Raw genomic sequence first — 21,388 nt, 5'->3', positions numbered from 1 at the left:
CCAGTGATCTACCGTCATAGTGCTTCTTGGAACCTGACCCCCATGTAACCTCAGAGCTTTATCTCTCAGCTCTGCCCACCCCATAGCCACACTGAATCACTTCTAGTTGCCCAAACACTGTTTCCTCATGTCTCCTCACCTTTGCCCAGGCTTGTTCCTGGACCTGAAATGCCTTTCTCCTCTGGCTTAGACACCATCTCTTCTGAGAAGTCTTCCCCGAGCCCCTGAGACAGAGTGGGGCCATGTCTGCTCCAGGCATCTCTCAGATGGTCCCTATCACATCAGGTGATGGTGTTTCTTTACACATCTTCCCTCTACACCACACACTACTCTCTAAAGCCGCTGCTTAAGGATTGCTGTCTTTGTTCCCTCAGAGCCTGGCAACTGGTAGCTACCACGAAGTGTCCCTGACAACTCCAGCACCTTCACTGAGCCCTGGTGATATGCCCTCCCCATGTCAGCCCTACATGAGCACGTAACGCAGGAGGCTAGTGGAGTCTGTGTTTCTTTTGTGCACAGAAGGCCAACCGACCAGAGTATGGCCCACCAGGGCAGAAATGGCTTTTCTGAGCCTTTCACCCAACAGGGGAGGCTGCTGTTTTAACAACAGTTTTAAAAACAGCCCCACAGTCTGTGATGTGCCTCCTATCCTTCCTTTGAAACTGGACTCTGTGACTAGCTGGCCAAGTGCATGTGGCAGAAGTGATACTGGGCCACTTTCTGGGCCTAGGCCTTAAGAATCTGGCACCTTCTACCCTGTGCTTCTTGGAACACTCACTTTGAAACATAGGCACCATGCTCTGAGGATGCTCAGCCTAGGAGTCCCTACAGAGGGATTCAGCCAACAGCCAGCATCTATTGCCAGAGTGTGTGATGACACAGCCACCAGCTGTCAAATCACCCCCAGACTTTCAGTTTTTCCACCCAAGGCCCCAAACATAGTAGAGCAGAGATAAAGCATTCCCCCAGTGTCCTGCTGGAATTCCAGACACTGGAAGTCCTGGAGCAGAATAAAATGGTTGCTTTAATGCCACTCAATGATAGATAACTGGAACACTGGGGCAGAAAAAAGGTCCTAGGACTTGGCATTTAAGGCCCTGGGTTGACGATGTGGCTGGCCTGGCCACTTCCTAACTATGTATGTACATGAGGACACTTCATCAGCCTGAGCTTCAGTCTTCCTACCTGTAAAATGGAGTTAATGGTGACTAAGATGTATGGAGACTGTGTCAGACATCATTCTAAGCATTTTAAGTACTGTATTTGCTATCTATAGCTGTGTAACAAATTACCCTAAAACAATAAACCCTTATTATCTCACAGTTTCTGTGGCTCAGAAATTCAGGAGCAGCTCAAATGGGTGGTTCCGGTTCAGAGTTTCTGATGAGGGTGCCATCAAGATGTTGGTCAGGGTTGCAGGAATCTAAGATTTGACTGGGGCTGGTGGATCAGCTTCCAAGATGGCTCACTCACATGCCTGGCACTTTGGTGTTGGCTCTTGGCAGGAGCGCTCAGCTTCTCGACGTGTGGAGTCTCTCAACAGGGCTGCCTGACTGTCCTCATGACATGGTGGTTGGCCTCCTCCAGAGCGAGTGGTCCAAGAGGGAAAGGCAGAAGCCACACTGTCTTTCACGACCTAGCTCAGAAGTCACATGCCATCCTTTTCACAATATCCCATTGATTACACAGATCAGCCCTGTTCATTGTGGGAAGTCACAGCAGTGTGAATACAGGGAGGGGAGGTTCACTGGGAGCCATTTTGGAGACTGGCTACCACACACATAGATGCAGCTAATTCTCCAATAGCCCCCCGAAGGTAAATACTCCCAATAGGCTCATCTTGAAGAGGAGGAAACAGAGGCACAGAAGTGTGAAGTAACTCACTCAGATTGAGAGAATGGTAAGTGATAAAGCTGAGATTCAAACTCAGGCAGTCGGGCTCCAGAAGTGAGGTCTCAGCTCCTGTTCTATAAAGGCCCTCAGCTCCACTCTAAGCCTGGAGGAGTATGGTAGATGTAAGAGTGCTTCCACTTTGGAAGGCAAACCATCAGATAGATACAAGGTTGTGGGCTGGTGACTCTGTTAACTAGTGAAGTAAATGCAAATTGGGAAAAGATGGGGCCTCAGGGTCCTGGGAGATGGCGGATGCAACAAGAGGGTTTTACCCAAGAGTCTGGGGAGGGATAACCACGTGGGGCCAGGGAGTGCCACACAGGGAGGGGGCAGGGGTGGGTTCACCAGGACGCTAGTGGATTAGGTTTAGATATTCCCATCCCCATCATTCCCAGCAAAGGTGCTCTTGACGTCAAAAATCTCCTTGTTTTTTCACTCTACCCAGATGACTCTGTCCCGTCCATTTGTTCAGCAAAGGTTATGAGCACGTATCATATGAGTCAGGCACTTAGACTGGGCATGGGGTACAGAGCGATGTCCAGGCAAGATGAAGTCATTTTCTACCTGGTGCTTGGAGTCTAGCAGGGGAGACAGACAAGTTACTGGCAAATTCTACCAGAGCAACAAGTGCAATGATGGGAAAACACATGGATCTTGGGGTGCAGGGGAAGAGACCTGACCAGCTGGGAGTAGGCTTCCTGCATGTAGCAAAGCCAGTTTGGGAGAAGGGGATGGGACGACTTCCAAGCAGAGGGAACAACCTCAGAAGAGAGGCTCAGAAGAGAGAGACAGCCAGACCGCTGAGGTGTTTTGCCGCATTGAGAGTTTGGTGTGGGTCAGGTGGAAAGGGGAGAGCCCAGTGATCTCAGAGATCACAGCAGAAAAGGAAAAGCCAAGGAAGCACAAATGTGATTCCTGCTAGGAGCAGGAATGTTTCTGCACAAGGATGGGCCCCAGCCGTCACCCAAACTCAAGGTGGGGGTTGGGGGTTGGCCACCTGGGTGCCCTCTCTGCTTGTCCTCCTGGTTCTCTGCCTTGTGGGGAAAGACTTGGCCCTGCTGGTGTGAATGTGCTCATCCTTCTCGGATGCAGAGCCTGCAGGGCAGGGCAGAGGCTGGGGAAAGGCAGATGAAGGGGGTGGTGCTCCATCTGGGCCTCCAGGTTTAAGCGTTAGCAGGATGCCCCATCTCAGCCTGGAGAAGGTGCTCCCGGTGGGGGTGGGGGTGGGGGATGGTCAGACTGTGCTCCCCCACCCCCCATCCTCCTTTATGGGCAAAGGTGGGGATTAGAGAAACTTCACTCCAAAAGTGCAAAACAAACAGGGAGAAGGGGAGGGATACAGAGGCCTCTGATTCCCTGGGTTTTATGAGTCAGAGACAAAGGTGAGCCTGAGCTTCTGCCTCTGGTTTTCTGCTGGACCACAGAGGACTTAGGCCAAGAGTGCAATGAATAGCACCTCCTCTCCATCCTACAGCCAAGGCATAGGCAGGGGCAGCCCCTCTCCCCAGAACCAATGGTCAGGGCCTCTTCCCTGAGCTCCCTGCTTCTTCTCTCTCACCTTTTCCCAGTCTCTTACTAATGCAGGCTGGTTCTATCACTCCCCTGTTTAAAGCCTCTTAGTGGTTACCAGAGCCCTCAGGTAAGGCCCAAGCTCCTGACCATATTCTACAAGACCCCTTAGAATGAATCCAATCAGGGCAGGGATCATGTCTCCTTGTTCACCTGGGTCCCCAGAACCTGGCACAGTGAAAGCTTACTGGAAGGATGAATTGATGCCTAGTCTGCCTTCTGCCAGCCTCTGGCTGCATCTGCCTTCATATTCCCCCATGTGTTCTACACTCATGTATTCACTCAACTCCCAGAGGACCTCTAGTGCACCCAGATCTGGGAGGACACTGGACATTCAAAGGAAGATCAGGTTTCACAGACTCTTCCTTGAAGATGTTCATGGAGCCATTGTGCTTTCCACCAAGAACATGGATAACACCAGGATGAATCTCAAAATGCACTGAGTGAAAGAAGCCAAGTGCAAATAATAAACACTGGATGATTCTATTGACAAAAAGGTCAAGAGCAGGTAAAACTGATCTATAGGTTTTTTTTTTCTTTAATGTTTTTATTTCTTCCAGCTTGTCTCATCATTCAGACCATTTTTAAAAAATTTTTTTGGTTTATTTATTTTTTGGAAGGGGAGGTAATTAGGTTTATTCATTTATTTATTTTTAATGGAGGCACTGGGGATTGAACCTGGGACCTCGTGCATGCCAAGCACACACTCTACCACTGAGCTATACCCTCCTCCTGATCTATAGGCTTTAGAAATCAGAATAGTAATTGTCTCTGGGGAATGGGATTGACTGAAAATAGGCACAAAGCTACTTTGTGGGATTGTAGAAATGTTCTAGGTCTTTGTATTAATGGATATGTAGAATTGTTGAAATGCATTGAACTGTACAGTTAAATCTGTCCATGTTACTGAATGTAAATTATACCTCAGTCAAGTACTGTCAGCATAGGAAGTTGTCATATGACTGTAACAATCACAAAAACCCCTCAGAGTATGGATTAAACAGCACATCAGACATAATCAAAGAGAGAATCGGTGAACTGGAAGACAGAGTTGAAGAGATTACCCAGATTGCACTATGAATGCACTATGAAGACACAAAGAATAGAAAATATGGGAGAGAGTTTAAAAGATATGGAGGATCAAGCGAAAAGCTCTACCATACTTCAACTCAGAGTCCTCAAAGGAGAGAACACAAGGAAAGGAGGAAAAAAAGAATATTTGAAGAGTTACTGGCTGAAAATTTTTCAAAACTAGTGAAAGATATAAATTCAGAGACACAGGAAATACAACACATTGAGCAGAATAAATAGAAAGAAACCCATACCTAGACTCTCTGTACTAGAACTACAAAACACCAGTGGTACCTTAAACTCAGGGAGAAAAGACAGATCACTTACAAAGGAATAACAACCAGACTGAGTAGACTTCCTCATAACCAATATGCATTGCGCCTATTCTACGCCTACGCTGTCCCAGGTACCGAGAACACAAGGATGAGCAAGACAGATCCAGCCCCTACCTGAACCACTCAGAAGCTCTGTCTCTATCCCCAGCCCCCCATACACACAAGACTTCCCACATGGCCCACCCTGGGGAGTTCCCCATAGGCCCATTTTAGGGGCAGCACATTGGAATGGGAAAAGGCCATTCAGAGCTGGGAAAAGGCAATAGCTTCAATCTTAGCCTCCGTCTAGGCTGGGGGCTGGCTTCCTGCAGCACCATCAACACCTCCGTTGTGGCAACATTCCAAAGCCCGGGGCACCAGGCCTCTTTCCTCTATCAGAGTGCCAGGAAGCTCTCCCCTCTACTCAGGGGCAGGGACTATGCCCTACTTCGCCTTGTATCCCCGGGGCCTGGGCAAGATGTCTCTACCAGGTGCTTATTCATTTAAGGGGTGGGGACCTGGTTGAGGGGTGGAGGATTGGTTAGACGGGACAAGGGGGCAGGACACCGAGGAGGAAAGGGTTGAAAGTTCTTTGGAGAAGTGTGGAAAGAGGATGTGAAGGTGGGAAGAGGATGGGAGGGACAGGGGAAGGGAGGCTTTTTAGAGTCTGGCCTGGCGGAGGGTCGGCCCGCCAGGCGCTCTCACCTTGTCCACCAGGGGACCCGGGCCAAGCCTCCAGGTCCCGCCCTCCGCGGCCTCGGTCCCGCCCTTCCCGGGATTTAGTCCCGGCAGCCTGGGCGGTTCCCCAGCCACCGCTTCCGCCTTCGCCAGGTGAGGGTCGGGGAAAGTAGGGGAGCTGGGGGCCCCGGGGGCCCGGGGTGGCGGGGCATCCGTCGCCTGGGGCGCGTCCGCGGGTGCTGGGCCTCCCTTCCCCACTCCGTCCCTTCCACGGCCGCGTTTCGTCGGGTCCCCCGTTCGGTGCTTTCCCCTTCTCACCTGGCAACCGGTCCCCGGTCTCCCAGGGTCCTGGGCTTCCTCCTGCCCGGCCCCTGCGCGTGCCCAGTTCCCAGCCACCTCTGAGCGTCCATCTGGACCCAGCTGGGGTCCTCTGCTGCCTCCCGGCTTAACTAAGTGGGGGAAGGGAGGGGGCCAGGAGAGTGTAAGGGAGAGCGTATGTGCTGGCAGCCAGCATTCAGAGGACCTAGAGCCTTATTTAATAAAGATTGGTGGAGTTACCTTGGGGCCAGGTTAGCGCGAGTGACGCAGGTGTGCCGACCAGGCTCTGTACCTGGAGCTGAACTCAGGTGGGTGTGGAAGGGGCCGTGCACCTGGCAGCCTGGGTGCCTCTGAGCAGTACCTGAGCTTAATCAGCCATCACAAATGCTGGATTTGATTTCAAATGTTGCTGCCTTGGGTGGAGAAGAGGCAATGATCCTGGGCATCTCTGGGCAGAGGGGGCAGTCTGCCGGCATAACTCAGGTGCATGTGGACAACGTACCTTGATGTCTTGTGTGTTGTGTGTGTTTGTGTGGACCTTGGTGTCTCAGATGTGTGGGGCGGTGTATCTCGGAGGCAGTGAACTCAACATGTGTCAGGTACGTGTGTGAGGAGTACGTGGCAGGGAGCCTGGTGTCCAATGGCAGCGTAAACTGGAATGCCTCAGCTTTGAGAGACTGTGTATCTGGGTGTCCCAGGCATCTTTTGCATCCTACCTATAGGCCTGTGTGTGTGCACGTGCCTGTGTGGTATTGTTAGTGGATCTGGGCATCTCTGGAGTGTTATGAGGGGGGTCAGAATGCCACAGGTGTACGTCAGTGGGTGTGCACAAGGGTGCACCTTAGGTCTAAAAGGCTGTGAACCTGGGTGGCCTAGGGGTACAAGTGGTGTGCCGTGATATCTGAAAGTGAGCAGGGCCACACACCTGAAGTCTGTGCACTGCTGAAAGTCTGAGGTGTGAGAACATCTTCCCGGGGTTTGTGTGTCTGAGGGGCAGGATTCCTGGCTGTCTCTGATGCATCCCTCCCTCTGTACCTGAGCTTTTCTGAGGGTGGAGCTGGCAACCGTGTTTCGAGTGCCTGAGTGTCTCAGGTACCCACCTGGGCTATGTGTCTGGAGGTCAGGGCATCACCAGAGGGGTTCCTTCTACAGACATGCTCCCTGAGGCAGGCTCCCTATGGCTGCTGCGGCTGCTCCGGGACATCCAGCTGGCCCAGTTTTACCGACCCATCCTTGAAGAGCTTAATGTTACTCGGCCAGAACACTTCGATTTTGTAAGACCTGAGGATCTGGACGGCATTGGCATGGGCCGGCCTGGTGAGAGTCCCATGCCCTGAGGCCCTGGCTCTCTCCTTCCGCAGCCTGTTAGTTGCTACCCTGCCCCCCTCCCACCCACCAGCCCTCTTCTTGCCTGTAAAACTCTTGCATCCTGCCCGCCCCCTCCCCGCCCTCCCCCGCCCACAGCCCTCTGATTCTGGCTTCCCCTAGCCCAACGCAGACTGGCTGAAGCTCTGAAGAGGCACCGTTCAGGGCTCAAGTCTAAGAACTGGGTCTACAAGGTGTGTGTTTTGGGGTGCAGGTGAGAGGCTTAAAGGGCCAGCTCAGGCCTGGGCAGAGGAAGGTATGCAGGGTTCTGCACACTTGATTTCCCACCCCTGTTTCAGATCCTTGGGGGTTTTGCCTCCGGGCAGAAGGAGACCACCTCACCCTCAGGCAGCCTTCTATCCCTCCCTGAGCCAGATGGGGGACTCAAGTGTCTGATCCCAGACAGTGCTGTGTGCAGAGGGGAGCTTCTGGGCTCCGGCTGCTTTGGTGTGGTGCACCGAGGGCTTTGGACACTGCCCAGCGGCCAGACTGTGAGTGTCCAGGGAGCCTACTTCATTCTGGGTACTAGGGCCAGCTGCCTCCTATGTTCTGTGTGCCCTCTCTGCTCTGGCCTTGGTTTAACTATTCCCTAGGGTGCCTGATGGTGCTTCCACCCATCTCCAGGTCCCAGTGGCTGTCAAGTCCCTCCGGGTGGGTCCTGAAGGCCCAGAGGGCAGCGAGCTAGGGGACTTCTTGCGAGAGGTGTCCGTCATGATGAACTTGGAGCACCCACACGTGCTTCGTCTGCATGGCCTGGTACTGGGCCAGCCGCTGCAGATGGTGAGCAGACCCCGACGCCGGCTCCTGGGGCAGTCGCGAGGCTGAAGTGCCACCGGAGGGTGAGCACCAGGTTCTCCTGGGGCCGCACCACTGCTCACACGGCTGTGCTCCCGCAGGTGATGGAGCTGGCGCCCTTGGGCTCCCTGCACGCGCGCCTGACCGCCCCACCCCCCACGCCCCCACTGCCCGTGGCCCTGCTCTGCCTCTTCCTGCGGCAGTTGGCAGGGGCCATGGTGTACCTGGGGGCCCGCGGGCTGGTGCACCGAGACCTCGCTACGCGCAACCTGCTGCTGGCTTCACCGCGCACGATCAAGGTGGCTGACTTCGGGCTGGTGCGGCCGCTGAGCGGCGCCCGGGGCCGCTACGTCATGGGAGGGCCCCGCCGCATCCCCTTTGCCTGGTAAGGGTGAGGGGGCGGATCTGGAGGGCAGGAGCTAAAGTGGTGCGGGGGGGCTGGTCCTCCGAGGGGGCTGGGGCTAGAGGAGTCGTCGGGTCTGGAAGGGCTGGGAGAGGAGGAGCACTAGGGGGCTTACCCAGGGGCAGGTTGTAGCTCCCGGGGCACACAGCCCACACACATCGGGCCCCCTTCGGCTCCGCTTCCGCAGGTGTGCGCCCGAGAGCCTGCGCCAGGGGGCCTTCTCTTCCGCCTCGGATGTGTGGATGTTTGGGGTGACGCTGTGGGAGATGTTCTCTGGGGGCGAGGAGCCGTGGGCCAGGGTCCCACCGTACCTCATCCTGCAGCGGCTGGAGAAGGACCGAGCCCGCCTGCCTAGGCCTCCCCTCTGCTCCAGGGCCCTCTACGCCCTCGCCTTGCGCTGCTGGGCCCCCCACCCTGACGACCGGCCCACCTTTTCCGACCTAGAGGGGCTGCTCCAAGAGGTGGGAACTCCTGCCTCCCCAGATACAATCAGTCTGTCTTCCTTTCAGTCTGTCTCCCAGGATTCCATGCACAAGAGTAACAGATACAGACTCCCGAGCTGGGGTCTGGGACCTGGCTCTGAACAAATCAGATTCATTCTCTGCCTGCAGGGCGTTCAGAGTTCCCGGAGAGGAGTTGGGGTCTATTGGATGCAAGCTGAAGGGCTCGGGCAGAGAAGGGGGAGCCCGGAGCCCAGAGCAGTAGGAGACAGGAAAGGTTCCGCGTGGGAGGGGGAAGTACCCTAACTGAGGTGACAGAGGCACCTTAGGGGTGAGCGGAGGAGGGACTTGTAAGACATGGTGAATAATCAGCCTTGACACCTAGGGCACTTGATCTGTGTGAGATACTGTGCTAAGTGCTTTACTGCTTTAGCTGTATTCTTATGCACATTCACTCATTTAATCCTCACAACAACCCAACTCAATTTTAGAGAGGGGGCAGTTAAGACACTGAGAGTTTAAGTGATTTGCATAAAGTCACACAGGAAGTGGAGGCCTGGAGTTTGAACCAATCACTCTGTCTTAAGAGCTGTGCCCTAAATCACTAGGTACTCTGCTGTTAAAGGAGTTTAGTCTTTACTCTGCAGGCACCTGGGAGCCATGGAAGGGTTTTGAGCAGGGGAGTAACAAGCCACATTTACATGTTATAGCACTCTGGCTTGCTGCAAGAATGGATTAGAGGGGTGACACTGAAGATGGGAAGACCAGGTAGGCCACAGTGGCTGTGAAGCAGAAGTGAGATGCAAAGGCTTGGATGAAGGTCAAAGCAGTAGTGCTAGAGAGAAGAGGAAATTTTCCAGAGGTGCTTGGGAGGTAGATCTAATGAGCCTGGGTGAGGAGTAAAAGCAGTGTACAGGGTGACTCTCCCCTTGGTCCCCCTAGGTAGAGACAGGGCCCCTCTTTGTTGCTCCCTGAGTCCTGGGCTGTGCCCAGCTTGGCATGGAATCCAGGTCTGCCTCTTCCACTAGATTACAACTGGGGGACAGGGACCATCCCTCCTTGGGCCCAGGACAGAGGACATGTGCGGTACCGGTTTGACTGGTGGGTGCATAAGCAGTCCCTTCTCTGCTCCTGTGATATTACCCTTCTAACTCAGGCCACCCTTTCCTCCTGAATCTGCAGGCCTGGCCTCCTGAGGGACATTGTGTGAGGGATGTCACAGAGCCAGGTGCCCTGAGAATGGAGCCTGGTGACCCCATCACTGTTATCGAGGGCAGGTGAGGGGCCTCACGCCTGCCACCCAACCCTGGAGGACTCCCTCCCTACCCTCCTGACCCTGGTCCCATCTCTGCCTCTCCCACACTCCTTGAACCCTGATCCTCTGCCTCATCTCCTCTTCTCCCCACAGTCCTGGCCTCCCCGCTGGAGCCCCCACTGGCCCATAGAGCCCTTTTGTTTTAGGGAGATAAAGGCTTCCCTTCCACCAGGCAGATACAACTCCAGGGCACAGCTTGTGAGCTGAATGTGGGCCGGAGCCCAGCCCCAACTCTCCCCTGTCGCTCCCACCCCTTCACCCGCTCCTCTTCCCACAGCCCCGACTCCACAACCTGGAAGGGCCAGAATGGCCGCACCCTCAAAGTGGGCAACTTCCCAGCCTCGGCAGTGACGCTGGTAGACTTGGGGGGCTCGCCAGCCACCCGTCCAGTTCTCAGAGGCTCCCCTGCCCGGGGAGAGAGACATCAGGGAAACACAGATGGGTGAGGACCTGGGGCAGAGTGGGGGGCAGAGCTGAGCTGGGGACAGCAACTTTTCTGGAAGGGAAGCCTGGGGAGGGGAGTTGGGTAAAGCTGGAGGGGAGGCTGGACTTGCCTTCCAGCTGAGCTTCCAGTCTGGGTCTCAGCCTGCCTGGAAGCCCCAGAGATTCTTTGGGAAGGAGACACTGCTATATGAGGTAGGGGTGTGGGGTCTGTGGAGAATCAACTGGAACTCTCTTCAACAGAGCGAAGGCAAAGCTTCGGGATCCCCCTCCAGCCCGGGGTCAGAGAAGGAACGTGGCCCTGCAGAGGACGAAAGGTGGGCGTGGCAGTGGGGACTGGGCCTCCAGGGTCTCTGAGGAGGTCAAGGACAACCCTCCAACAGCGCCCCCTGCTCTGAAGCCTTGCCTCTGCTTGTGTGATTTCCCCGCCTATGGGTTCCCTCCTCACATTCTGCCTGCGGACACCCCGGCTCTACTTTGGACAGCACCTCCCCACTGCAGCCCCTGGCAGTTCTTTGGGCCCTCAGCTACCTAAGCCCAGGCACACCTGTCTTATTGTCCCCCCCAACACGAAGACCACCCCGAGGACAGCACAGATGGACAGAGGACGGGAAGATGGCAGCTGGACTTCCTCTCAAGTGGTTTCTTTCTCAAATGTGCAGGCATTTCCAAGAGTCTGGAGTCGGTTCTGTCCCTGGGCCCCCGCCCCACAGGAGGTGGGTCGAGCCCCCCCGAACTTCGACATGCCAGAACTGCGCACCAGGGACCCCCGGGCCTGTCATCCCGCCCTCCCGTTGCTGCCAGCTCTTCTCAGCCCAGCCAGCCTTCCAGGGAGCGGCCTCCCTGGTCCAGAAGAGAACCCCCCCACAGTCACTCCATAGGAGTGCCTGGGGCCAGCAAAGCCACCATCCCCTCTGGGGGACCCTTGCCTGACCCCGAGTTGCAGAGGAGGATTATAGAGGTGAGGTCTCCCTGGAGTGTCCTGGTGTCCAGAAGGGGCTACAGGATGAAGGTGGGGGGAGGGGCCTAAGTGAGGCTTTGTCCCTGCAGGTGGAGCTGAGTGTGCATGGAGTCACCCACCAGGAGTGCCAGCTGGCTCTAAGAGCCACTGGGGGAGACGTGGTTTCTGCCATCCGGAATCTGAAGGTAAAGTCAGACCCTTCTCTCGGGCTCCTGCCTCTCGCGCCCCAGCCGGCTGGCAGTCGGCTGCCCTTCCTCCCATCTCCACAGGTGGACCAGCTCTTCTACCTCAGCAGCTGGTCCAGAGCCGAGTGTCGACGCATCCTGGAGCGTTACCAGTGGGACCTCTCAGCTGCCAGTCGCTATGTCCTGGCCCGGCCCTGAGCTCTGCTCCCTTGGGCATGGACGCCAGATGGACTGAGGGCCTGGCCACGTGGGACCAAGCAGAGCCGGCACAAGGCCCTGACGGTATTTTCCCACCTGGGGAGAGCCTGCTGATGGCAGATGCAGGAGGCGCCCAGGATCGGGCACTGGTGAGCGTCTCCTCACCCTGCCCTTCGGTCTCTGAGGGCACAAGCCCCTTGGCCGGGTCATAGAAGGATGCGGTCCACTCTGCCCACCACATTCCCAACCGAGAGGAGGGCTTGGAGGAACAGAGCTGCTATGCTTCATACCCACAGGAAGCTGCTATTGCTACAGAGAATGAGCAAGTGGACACATCGGGCCAAGGGAACAGCCATCCTGAACTGCCATCAGCTGCCACCCTGGGCTCTGTGGGAGCAGCCATCTTGGATGATGGGAACAGGATGACTTGGGGCATGTGGCCTCAACTACCTTGGCTTGGTTTGGGGCCATCATGATGATAAAAGTTGCTCTCTTAGACTCAAGGACACGTGATCCTAGCAGCTTGGACTATGAGATGGGCCAGCTCCCTCCCAGCCCAGCTGTCATATTTCCCTTTCTTTCTTCCCACACAGACTATTTCTTCTACCCTCTCCCATCACATACATCTTCCAATGTCCAAAAAGTTACAAAGTTTATATGAATATAACATACAAAGATGCAGCCTCCTTCCTAGGGCAGGGGAAGGGAGGGGTGGTTCAGTAAGGCACAGGAAGTTGCAGCAAGCACCAGCTGTGGGAGGAAGTTGGCCCTGGGCCCTAGGCCCTACGACTGTTGGTGGGGAGGTGGGGATCCCCTCAGAGTGCCATGGTCTGGGGCCGAACTAATTGCCAAGCTGATGCAGGGAAGAGGGCATGGCTGCCATCTTTGGTGCTGCTTAACCTTCCCCACCCCAGCCCTGTCATAGAGCCCCAGAGCCCTGCATTCCAGAGGCCTTGCCTGGAGCAGAGGCTCAGGAAGGGAGTGGGAGGCAGTGGGTAGGGAAAGTTCAGAAGCCGACATGCCTGTGTGCTGAGGGACGGCTGGACACTGGTGGGAGGCAGCAGGGAAGGGCTCGCATACATACGCTTCTATAGGGGCCACAAGTGAAGGAGGCCAGGGGACTAGGGGAGGAATGGGCCACCACGCCCCCAGCCTCTCGGGCACCCCTGTCTCTTCCCTGAAGCGTACATGGAGGAAAGGGACTGCGTCCAAGGAGGGGTCGGGGCAGGCGACCATCTTGAATTCTGGTTGATTTGATGGTCTCCTCACCCTGAGGTGGCCTCTAACTGGTGACGGCAGAGGGCCCATCGCCTCCTCGCTTCTCGAAGAACATGTAGTCCTGAGGGGAGGGCACTATGAGCAGGGGATGTGGCTGAGCCAGCCTGGCTCAACTATTACAACCCAGGTCTGGAACCGCAATGCCCCGTAAAGTCTGTCTCTAACCCTCTCCCAGTAAGAGGCCAAGAAGCGCACAAGCCTCAGAGTGAGAGCAGAGGGGCAGCAGGAAGGAGAGGTGGGGGCAGCCGACTCACAATGAGGAACGTGGCTCCCAGCAGCACAGCCTTCACCCTCACGTCCAGGTCCAGCGGGAACTGCAGGCCAAAGTCGTCTGCATCCGTGAGGGCTTCTTGGAGCAGCCCCCCCCACTGCTTGCTGATTCGGCCCACACTGCGGGATTCATCCGGAGTCTTCACCTGTCAGGAGAGAGGGAGGGAGGGAGGGAGGAAGGACCCAACTAGGAAGGATGTGCCTGATCTCACCTGCCTCTGGTCTCACTCCCACAGTCACGGTGGACGAACTGTGAGGGCTCTGCACTTAGCGAACCCCCCCCCCAAAGCCTTGGGTTTCCATCCGACATCTGGGGAAATTGAGGGACCTGAGGTCACACTGTGAGCACAGAGCAAAAATTAGGATGCAGGCTCGAATCTGTTAGTCCTGAAAGGCCACACGTGACAAGTAAACATCAGTGGTGGGAAAAATGGAAGCATGGTACAGTCCAATCTCCTTAGTGGATGGCCAGCTGCTAGGTTTGTTTTGGTTACTGAAGTCCTGGCTGCCTACAGTTGGTACAATTTGGGCCCTGCACAGAGGAGCCTAGCCAAGTGCACAAGGGAAGCTCCTAAATGCCTGGCTTCACCTACCAGCCGGCCAGGCTGCTGGAAGGCTGAGTCTGCCCAAAGGGGGTCCCTGTCCTCTCATCTGCAAGATAGGGAGGGCCCTGTCCAGCGCTGCATGCAAGCCTCCTCTAGGGTAGATCCAAGCCATCTAGTTGGGGGAAGGGGCAGCAGAAAGTGGCCTCTCTGGGACCAGCAGCAATAGGCCCCACCAATGTGGGTGGTAATTCAGGGTGAATCTCAGGTCTTTCTCCTATGCTCATTACCCAGTGGCTAGAGCTAGAGCGATGTCCTTCCCATCCCCTTCCCCAACAGTCCTACAGCTCTGGAGCACTTCCTGCAGACCAGGCCCAGGCTGGGCAGGGCCTTTCCCAGACAGCTCTGCCATCCCAAGACTACAGCCCCAAATGTGGACCATTCATAATTATTTAAAAGGGAGACTGGCCTGATGAGAACCATGCAATCTACATATTCCCATCCAGAGGTCGCCCCTGTATCTCTTTCCCAACCAGTTCCCATCACAGAACTTGCCCCCCAGCTACCAAGATAACTCAGTTTTTAAAAGTAACCTTAGGTAAGGCACCTCATCAGAAACCTTGGAAAGTCTGCTGGATTCTACCAGTTGTCTCTCCCTTATCTACACAGGTAATTATCCCTCAAAGTACTCAAGTGCCTTTGTCTTCTAGAAAGGAAGGTGCTTCCCAGGCCGTACCCTGAAATGGTCACCACCTGGGTTCTCCAGGCTCCAGGTTGGTGATTGGAATGCATGGTAAGGAAGATTTCACCTGGATTCCAGGCTGGCAGATGGGGTGATCATTTGGACTTCTAGGCTGGCAGGGCAAGCCACAGGATGTTAACAAGTTAAATTAGTGCTTACTCCAGGGCCTGGGCTCACAGAATCATGCACTGAAGCCACATGGGCCCAGCCCATGGAACACTCAATTATCATCCTTCACCCTAAATCTAGCCCCACCTTAGATACCTTTCTCCTTCAACACAGCACTTTAGATTAACAATCAGTATTGGCTCTTAAGATGCAACCCTCTTTGCTAAATTTTTGTAAGACCGTGGGCCATCATATTTCTGAATAGAGGAAAATTGGAAATGTGGTAGGCATCACAGTGGATTTGGATTTATGAAATCTTGACCATCTTGTTGGCCATCCTGCCTCTTGGATCATCTTGGTTTTACAAAGGTCCCAGGAATCTCCCATTTGTCCTGATACCTCAAAGTTGGTATCTGTGCCACAGCCACAGGTCCAGCAGGGCCCCACCACTCGCAGGACAGTCTGGCGATCAGCATCCTGGATGGAGAACTTGGGGATGAAGGGGTGCCAGGTCTGTAGAACATGGCCAATGGTGGTGCCAGGTGGAGCCTGTACTTCCATCTGGAGTGGGAGGCAGACAAGATCACTGCCCAGCTGGGGCACCTGGCCCAGACTCTCACCAGTCTAGTTCTATCACCTGTCCCCCCTCACAAGACCTTCCATCCCCTTCATTCGACCACATGTCACCCTTCTTACTATTCTTCCCATCCCACCAGCCCACTACCTCCCACCAGAGGCATGCCTCATCCCGTGTCTCATCCCAGGTCCTGCCCCCATTATTGGCTGCCCATCCAGGCCTGCCCCCTACCTAAGTTTCTCCCTGGTCCCATCCCTCCCCGCCCACCTCCTGGAGGCCACACGGACAGCAGCTGCAGCCACACTGGAGGGGGCGGATCAGGCGCAGCACCTCTCGGTCCCCGGGGTCCACCAGGCGGACACGCAGGGGCCGGCGGGCTCCACAGCACAGACGAGCACAGCAGTTGCTCTCCTCTGCCGCCTGACCCAGAGGCTGTCCAGCCCCTGAGCGCAGTTCGTACCGGTTACAAGTCTCCCGGCCCAGGAGCGCTGCCAAAGGGTGACACGCTGAGGCTTGGGCACCAGCACCTGCGCAAGAGCCCAATATCTGCCCCCAACACGAGGCCCAATCTACTCCTCCTTCCACTCACTTTCCACCCGCTCAGCCTTCTGGTGAATCAAGATCTGATCAATCTGGAAAGAGAGTAGGGACACATGCAGATGTCAGCTGGCCGACCTGGATGCCTGGGTCCCCTCCCCATCACTCCTTCTTTCCCTCCCTCCCTCCCACTCACCTGCACTAGGAATTCGAGGCCAAAAGGCACTCCTGGCAGTGGCAAGAAGCGGGTAGCCGGCCCCGGGACCCCAGGGGCGGGTGAGGGGAAGACAGCGAAGCCGGGCGCAGGGGCTGGCACGTGGGCGGGCACTGGCGCCTGCCCCAGCCCGGGCCCAGGATGCAGCGCCGGCTCCGGGTACCCAGCGGTCACAGGATAGGGAGGTGGGGGCGAAGGGGCGTAGCCTTTTGGGGGCAAGTAGCCTGTAGGGGGACAGGAGTAGGTTAGAAGGAGCCCCCGACCTCGTCTCTTTACCCCTTAGCCCACGGGCCGCGAGGCTGAGGGGGGAAATGTGGTGGGAAGAGACTGAGAAAGATGGGGCGGGGGAGCAGGGCGGTGGCTTCCTGGGAGGAAGGGAGGGGCCCCACACAGCCAGTCCGAGCACATTCCCGGAGGATGCGTCCGACACCAGGCTCCCAAGTCTGTGGGGGGATAACGGAGACCCTCGGGCTTGGACCCACTTACCTGCCATGGGAAAAGGGCGAGGGTTCGTGGGATGTCGGTGTCCCAGAGGCTTAGTTCTAGAAGTGGAGGCAAGCTCGGAGACAGCCAGACAGACACAGAGACAGACACAAAGACGGACAGGCAAACGCGGAGAGGCAGCTGCGCCCAGCGCCAGCCCAGGGTCTCTAGGGCGGCGCGTCTGACTCGGGGAGAAACCGAAAGTGTCAGGTGGCAGGGCGGGGGCCCTGGGACCCTGGATTCCCTCAGGGGCCCCAGAACCGCCCCCTCCCTTTGTTCTCCCATTTTCCGCGGAGGTGGCTGTTGGCAGACGGCAGGACAGATGGACCCGCGGTCAGACCGACGGCCCGACCTCGAGGGAGGTCTCCGAACCCCTCTGTGCCCCCAGCTCACCTGAAGACCCTAGAATAGCCCGGGTGCCCAGCACTTGGCTGCTCACGGGAGCTAGTGGAGGCGGGCCCAGGGGATGACTCCGCCCCGACCCGTCCAGGCCCCGCCCCTCCCGGCCTAAGTGTCGCGCTTGCGCAGAAAGAATGCCGGTTCTCCTGAGGGGCCTCGGACCCCAGGCCACCGACTCTTCGGCTTAGCTGGCGTGCCCACCTCTTCCGCTCGGATGCAGAAGCCGAGAGGAAGCTCGCCTGGGGAGGGCAGCCGGGTGAGACCAAGCCCTGCGACCCCCGCCAGGTCTGAGGGCGCAGAGCGCTCAGTGCCCCTGGGTGGGAACCAGGGCCGCTTGCGCGGCGCTGGACCCCAGGCTCCTCCTCCCGAGGGCGGTTCGGGCCTCGCTGACGCAGCGGAACACCCTGCACACTCACCCACTGGCTTCTAGGACTGGCTCCTGGCTCCCTTTCTGCCTCCCTGGGGCTACCTCGCCAGTCTCCTCTCCCTGACGCAAAGGCCCACACAGACATCTTGCAATTACAGTACTTCCTACAAGCGCCCCCAGCCACACAGGGGACAGGCTGCCGGACAGTGTCAATAATGAGTGTGCGGGAGGTGAGGCTCAGGGGGGCTAGAAGAGGCAGCGCGGTCAGCAGGAAAGGCTTCCAAGAAGAGTCGTTTCACTCGCTTTGTCTGGGTTCTGAGCCGAGGCCCGCAGGTGTGAGGAAGTCCTGAGCCTTAGGGGCTGAGTGACAAGAGATGAGTTTAGAGAGGGAGTCCAGTCCACGTACGCAGAGGGCCTTGTGGTAGCTGGGATTTGGGCTCAAGGGCAGAAGGGAGCCCAGTGAAAGATTTTCAGACAGAGGGAGGTCAAATGTTTTAGGAAAACCATTTAAACCGCTTGGCAGAGAACAACAGAGGCACCCAGGCTGAGTTGTTGGCAGTATTCTAGGGGAGAGGATATCTGTGAAAGGGTGGATGGACGGAAGTGGCAGACTTTGGAGATATCGAGACAATAATATAGAACTTGTTTAGGAGGTGAGATGTGGAGATGAGGAGTCCAGGATGACCCCAGGTGCCTGTCTAGTAACCAGGCAAATGGAGGTCTCACACATCAAGATAAACTTGGAGAGAAGCACGTTTGGCGGCTCCTTTGTCCCGATGTCCATATTCCTCTGGGCTGGTCCCACAGCTTCAGTCATCATCTGCTTCAAACCCAAGGGTCTCACCTCTCCCCTGGTATCGCTTAGTGCCTCTGATTCTACCTGGCTCAAACCATGAGCCAGCCACTACCAAAACAGAGAAATACACAGAAGTTCAATTATTTAACAGAGATTTAGTCAGACAGCATTTAAGGTAATAGGTGTATATAGCTGTTTTTTAAGAAATTAACAAAAACTCCCGATTAGTGGAGAAGAGACAGACAATATACAAAAAATACACCAGAAGTCAGACAGTGACAAGTGCTATAAAGAAAAATAGAACAGGATAAGAAGGATAGAGAATGGTGGGCAGGAGTTGCAATTTTGAAGAGGGTGGATGAGGAATGCATCACCAAGAAGCCAATGGTTGAGCAAAAGACCTAAAGGCGGTTAAGGATTAAGGCATGCAGGCTTCTAGGTGTTTCAGGCAGTGGGAACAAGGGCAAAGGCCCTGAGGTAGAAGTGTGCCTTGTTTGTTCGATGAACCAAAAGGCCAATGAAGCTGGAGTGGAATGAACAAGGGGGGCCGAAGAGAGGTCACTAGAGGCCAGATCACATATGGTCCTGTAGATCATTGTCTTAGATTCTGAGTGAAATGGGAAATGTTGGCCAGAGACGTATGAGATTTACGTACTGAAACAGTGGTCCTCAATTGTGACCACAAGTTAGAATCATCTGGGGTGCTTTAAAAATACCTCTGCCTGAGCTACACTTCACATCAATTAAGTTAGAATATCTGGGGTGAGGTGCAGACACAGGAACTTTTTGAGAATTCCCCAGCATATTTTAAATTGCAGCTGAGGCTGAGGATGTCTGTGTTAGAAGGCTTTCTCTCTCTCTCTCTCTCTCTGGCTGTTTCATTGAGTAGGCTGTATGTAGGCAAGGGCAAAAGGAAGTTCTTGCAAAAAGCTAGATGATATATGATGGTGGTGTGGACCAGGTGCTAGCGTACTAGCAATGGAGGTGGTGAGAAATGGTCAGTTTGCAGTTATGTATTTGAGCCAATAGGACTTGATGATGGCTTGGATATAGGCTGCGAGGAAAAGGGAAGTCAAAGTTGACTCAAGCTTGGCCCAGGAGACCCTTCACTCTTATTGTTTGGTCATTTCCTGCCTGCCCACTACATCCTGAGCTCCAGGCACTCCTGTTCTCCCTCTTGACGAGTCACCATTATGATCTTGTCCCTTTTTCCTGGTGAACTATGCGTGCTGAAAACCCAGCAAATGGACCAAAGTCTTAAGCAGTCTCCAAAGGCAAAACAAGCCCACTTCAGCATCTACTTGTAACACTAAACACATTGTATCAAATTGTATTTTAAAGGGCCTATCTTCACTGCTGAAATCTGAGTTTCCTGGTTTGTACAAAAAGGAAAGAATTTAGCTTTGGGAACTGGACAGAAGAGGGTTTGAATCACAGCTTCCTCAGGCCCTAGCTGTATGATACAGAACAAGTTCACCTCTCTTAGCTTCACTTGTCACTAACTTGCACAACTGCTGAGAAGACTGAACACAGTGCAGAGTAATAATAGGACCAATTATCAAGTGGGCCTTATATATCTTGGTTCCTTAAGAGTCCAGCCCACTGGCTGGGCCAAAGCAAAGGTATTAGGGATACCTTACATGGACGGTGGTTCCAGGTGTCATGGTCTCCTCCACCTGGAGTTTCCCTGCACCCCAGACACTGCCTGAGATGAAGGATGGACATTCTGCAGCACTGGACTGGGAGGTACAAGCCTGGGGATCATGGTGGCTCTGTCACTAGCTCTCTGGGCTGCTCTGGAGGTCCCCTCTGAGGCCTTATTTTACTTATCTTTAAAACGAAAAACTACTGTGTTCCTCTACTAATACACCTCAAGTCATGCCTCCTCCCTGGATATAAATGCTTCAGTGGCTCCCCATTGCCCTCAGAAGAGAGTCCAACCTCTTGGCACAAGGCACTTCACCCTTTGGCCCCTTCTGTCCTCATCTTTCTCTATTGACCCTCTCACGATCTTCAAGCCAGCCACCAGGAATTCTTTCAGGCCTCAAGTGCACTGGGCTCTCTCTTGCTTCCAAAGCTCTCACTTTGTTCTGGTACACACCCCTCTCCCTCCTCACCACCAAACTCCTGCAGGTCTCCACTGAACACTGCTACACTGTACTGCTACAGGGATCTGGAGCTCAGTAGGGACTAGGATGGGAGATACATTCTGGATTAAAAAGAATGTAGATTGTCATTAAGGTTTTGGGGCCAAATGAGCTTACCTACAAATCCTCTCACTCAGAAAAATGATTCCTTTTGAATACATACCTTCAGAAAAATTAAATATGCAGCCCCAGCATGCTATACAGCTATCCACATGTTTATAAAACATCCACAAAAATAGAAATCTTAAAAGGTGAAACAAAACATGTACACATAGTTTTTTTTTTTCACTAAAATTTGCAAACCATTGATTTAAACTGGGTAGATGAGAAGCTGGCAAAGCAGCCAGAGACAGGGAAGACCAGCAGACTGGTGTCAGGGAAGGAACAGGATGTTTGAGGACAGTGTGGCCAACTGTGTCAAATGCTGCAGAGGCTGAGGAGGATAAGACTGAAAGTCATCCACTGGGTCTGGCAACCAGGAGGTCCTAGTGATTCATGGGATCCTTCCAAGACATTTAGGGGGAAGAGATGGGATGGAAGAGTAAACTTGAGGCCAGACCTCTCTCCCAAGAGTGGGTTGCAGAGTAAACTTGAGGCCAGACCTCTCTCCCAAGCTCAGATATCTCCCTGAGCTCCCCCAACTACCTGCTTAGCGCCTCTGCTGGGATGTCTCTCAGGTCAGAAGCAACATGTCCAAAACTGACCTGATCTGCCCCTGCCTTCAGTGTTACAGCACCTCCAGCCGACCAGCTGTGTAAACCAGGAATCGCCCTTTCATCCACCTGTTATAGCCAATCCATCAGCAAGTCCTAACAGCACAGTCTTCAAAATATATTCTGAATTGGACCTTTTTTCACTACCTCTTTCACCCTCAGCTAAGCCACATCATCATCTCACGCCTGGACCTGTTCAGTGGCCTCCTGACTGGTCTCCCTGTTGCCATCCTTGCTGTCCTAATTGGTTCTCCAGATTTTTTAAACAT

General features: G+C 54.8%; 2 protein-coding genes across 7 annotated transcripts; one reads left to right on the top strand and one right to left on the bottom strand.

Moving 5' to 3' along the window:
* Nucleotides 1–5,448: 5,448 nt before the first annotated feature.
* TNK1 (tyrosine kinase non receptor 1) lies at nt 5,449–12,599 on the top strand. 3 transcript variants are annotated; one of them, XR_012060238.1, is made up of 14 exons: nt 5,450–5,678; nt 6,996–7,160; nt 7,332–7,402; nt 7,508–7,699; nt 7,833–7,988; nt 8,105–8,388; nt 8,594–8,867; nt 10,029–10,123; nt 10,439–10,603; nt 10,846–10,919; nt 11,265–11,563; nt 11,653–11,748; nt 11,833–12,095; nt 12,243–12,598. XR_012060238.1 is itself a non-coding variant. In XM_015251646.3 (13 exons), exons 1-13 carry the CDS (start codon nt 5,480–5,482, stop codon nt 11,944–11,946), a joined length of 2,184 nt encoding a protein of 727 aa, XP_015107132.2. In that variant the 5' UTR covers nt 5,450–5,479; the 3' UTR covers nt 11,947–12,598. The 3 variants fall into 3 exon arrangements, 2 of the variants coding, with proteins under 2 accessions (XP_072796531.1, XP_015107132.2); XM_015251646.3 differs by having other exon boundaries at nt 11,833–12,598; XM_072940430.1 differs by lacking the exon at nt 7,508–7,699 and having other exon boundaries at nt 5,449–5,678; nt 11,833–12,599.
* PLSCR3 (phospholipid scramblase 3) lies at nt 12,580–18,461 on the bottom strand. 4 transcript variants are annotated; one of them, XM_072940432.1, is made up of 8 exons: nt 17,091–18,461; nt 16,701–16,882; nt 16,197–16,438; nt 16,053–16,095; nt 15,794–15,951; nt 15,286–15,447; nt 13,479–13,640; nt 12,580–13,285 (listed from the first exon to the last, which is right to left on the bottom strand). In XM_072940432.1, exons 1-8 carry the CDS (start codon nt 17,606–17,608, stop codon nt 13,229–13,231), a joined length of 1,524 nt encoding a protein of 507 aa, XP_072796533.1. In that variant the 5' UTR covers nt 17,609–18,461; the 3' UTR covers nt 12,580–13,228. The 4 variants fall into 4 exon arrangements, with proteins under 4 accessions (XP_072796533.1, XP_072796532.1, XP_072796536.1 ...); XM_072940431.1 differs by having other exon boundaries at nt 15,731–15,951; nt 17,091–17,663; XM_072940435.1 differs by having other exon boundaries at nt 15,731–15,951; nt 16,701–16,878; nt 17,298–17,398.
* Between the last annotated feature and the right edge of the window lie 2,927 nt (nt 18,462–21,388).

Source organism: Vicugna pacos, chromosome 16 (genome assembly GCF_048564905.1).
Source record: "Vicugna pacos chromosome 16, VicPac4, whole genome shotgun sequence".
NCBI classification, from domain to species: Eukaryota; Metazoa; Chordata; class Mammalia; order Artiodactyla; family Camelidae; genus Vicugna; species Vicugna pacos.
This window is presented reverse-complemented; position numbering and strand designations above follow the sequence as displayed.

Excerpts from the sequence above, each read along its gene's own strand:
- TNK1 (XM_015251646.3), top strand. The coding sequence starts at position 5,480 with ATGGGAGGGACAGGGGAAGGGAGGCTTTTTAGAGTCTGGCCTGGCGGA. Across the intron at positions 8,868-10,028 it reads TAGAGGGGCTGCTCCAAGAG|GCCTGGCCTCCTGAGGGACA; the intron begins GTGGGAACTCCT and ends CTGAATCTGCAG. Across the intron at positions 10,920-11,264 it reads GGCCCTGCAGAGGACGAAAG|GCATTTCCAAGAGTCTGGAG; the intron begins GTGGGCGTGGCA and ends TCAAATGTGCAG.
- PLSCR3 (XM_072940431.1), bottom strand. The coding sequence starts at position 17,608 with ATGTCTGTGTGGGCCTTTGCGTCAGGGAGAGGAGACTGGCGAGGTAGC. Across the intron at positions 16,439-16,700 it reads TCGCCCTTTTCCCATGGCAG|GCTACTTGCCCCCAAAAGGC; the intron begins GTAAGTGGGTCC and ends GTCCCCCTACAG. Across the intron at positions 13,286-13,478 it reads TGGGAGCCACGTTCCTCATT|GACTACATGTTCTTCGAGAA; the intron begins GTGAGTCGGCTG and ends CCCTCCCCTCAG.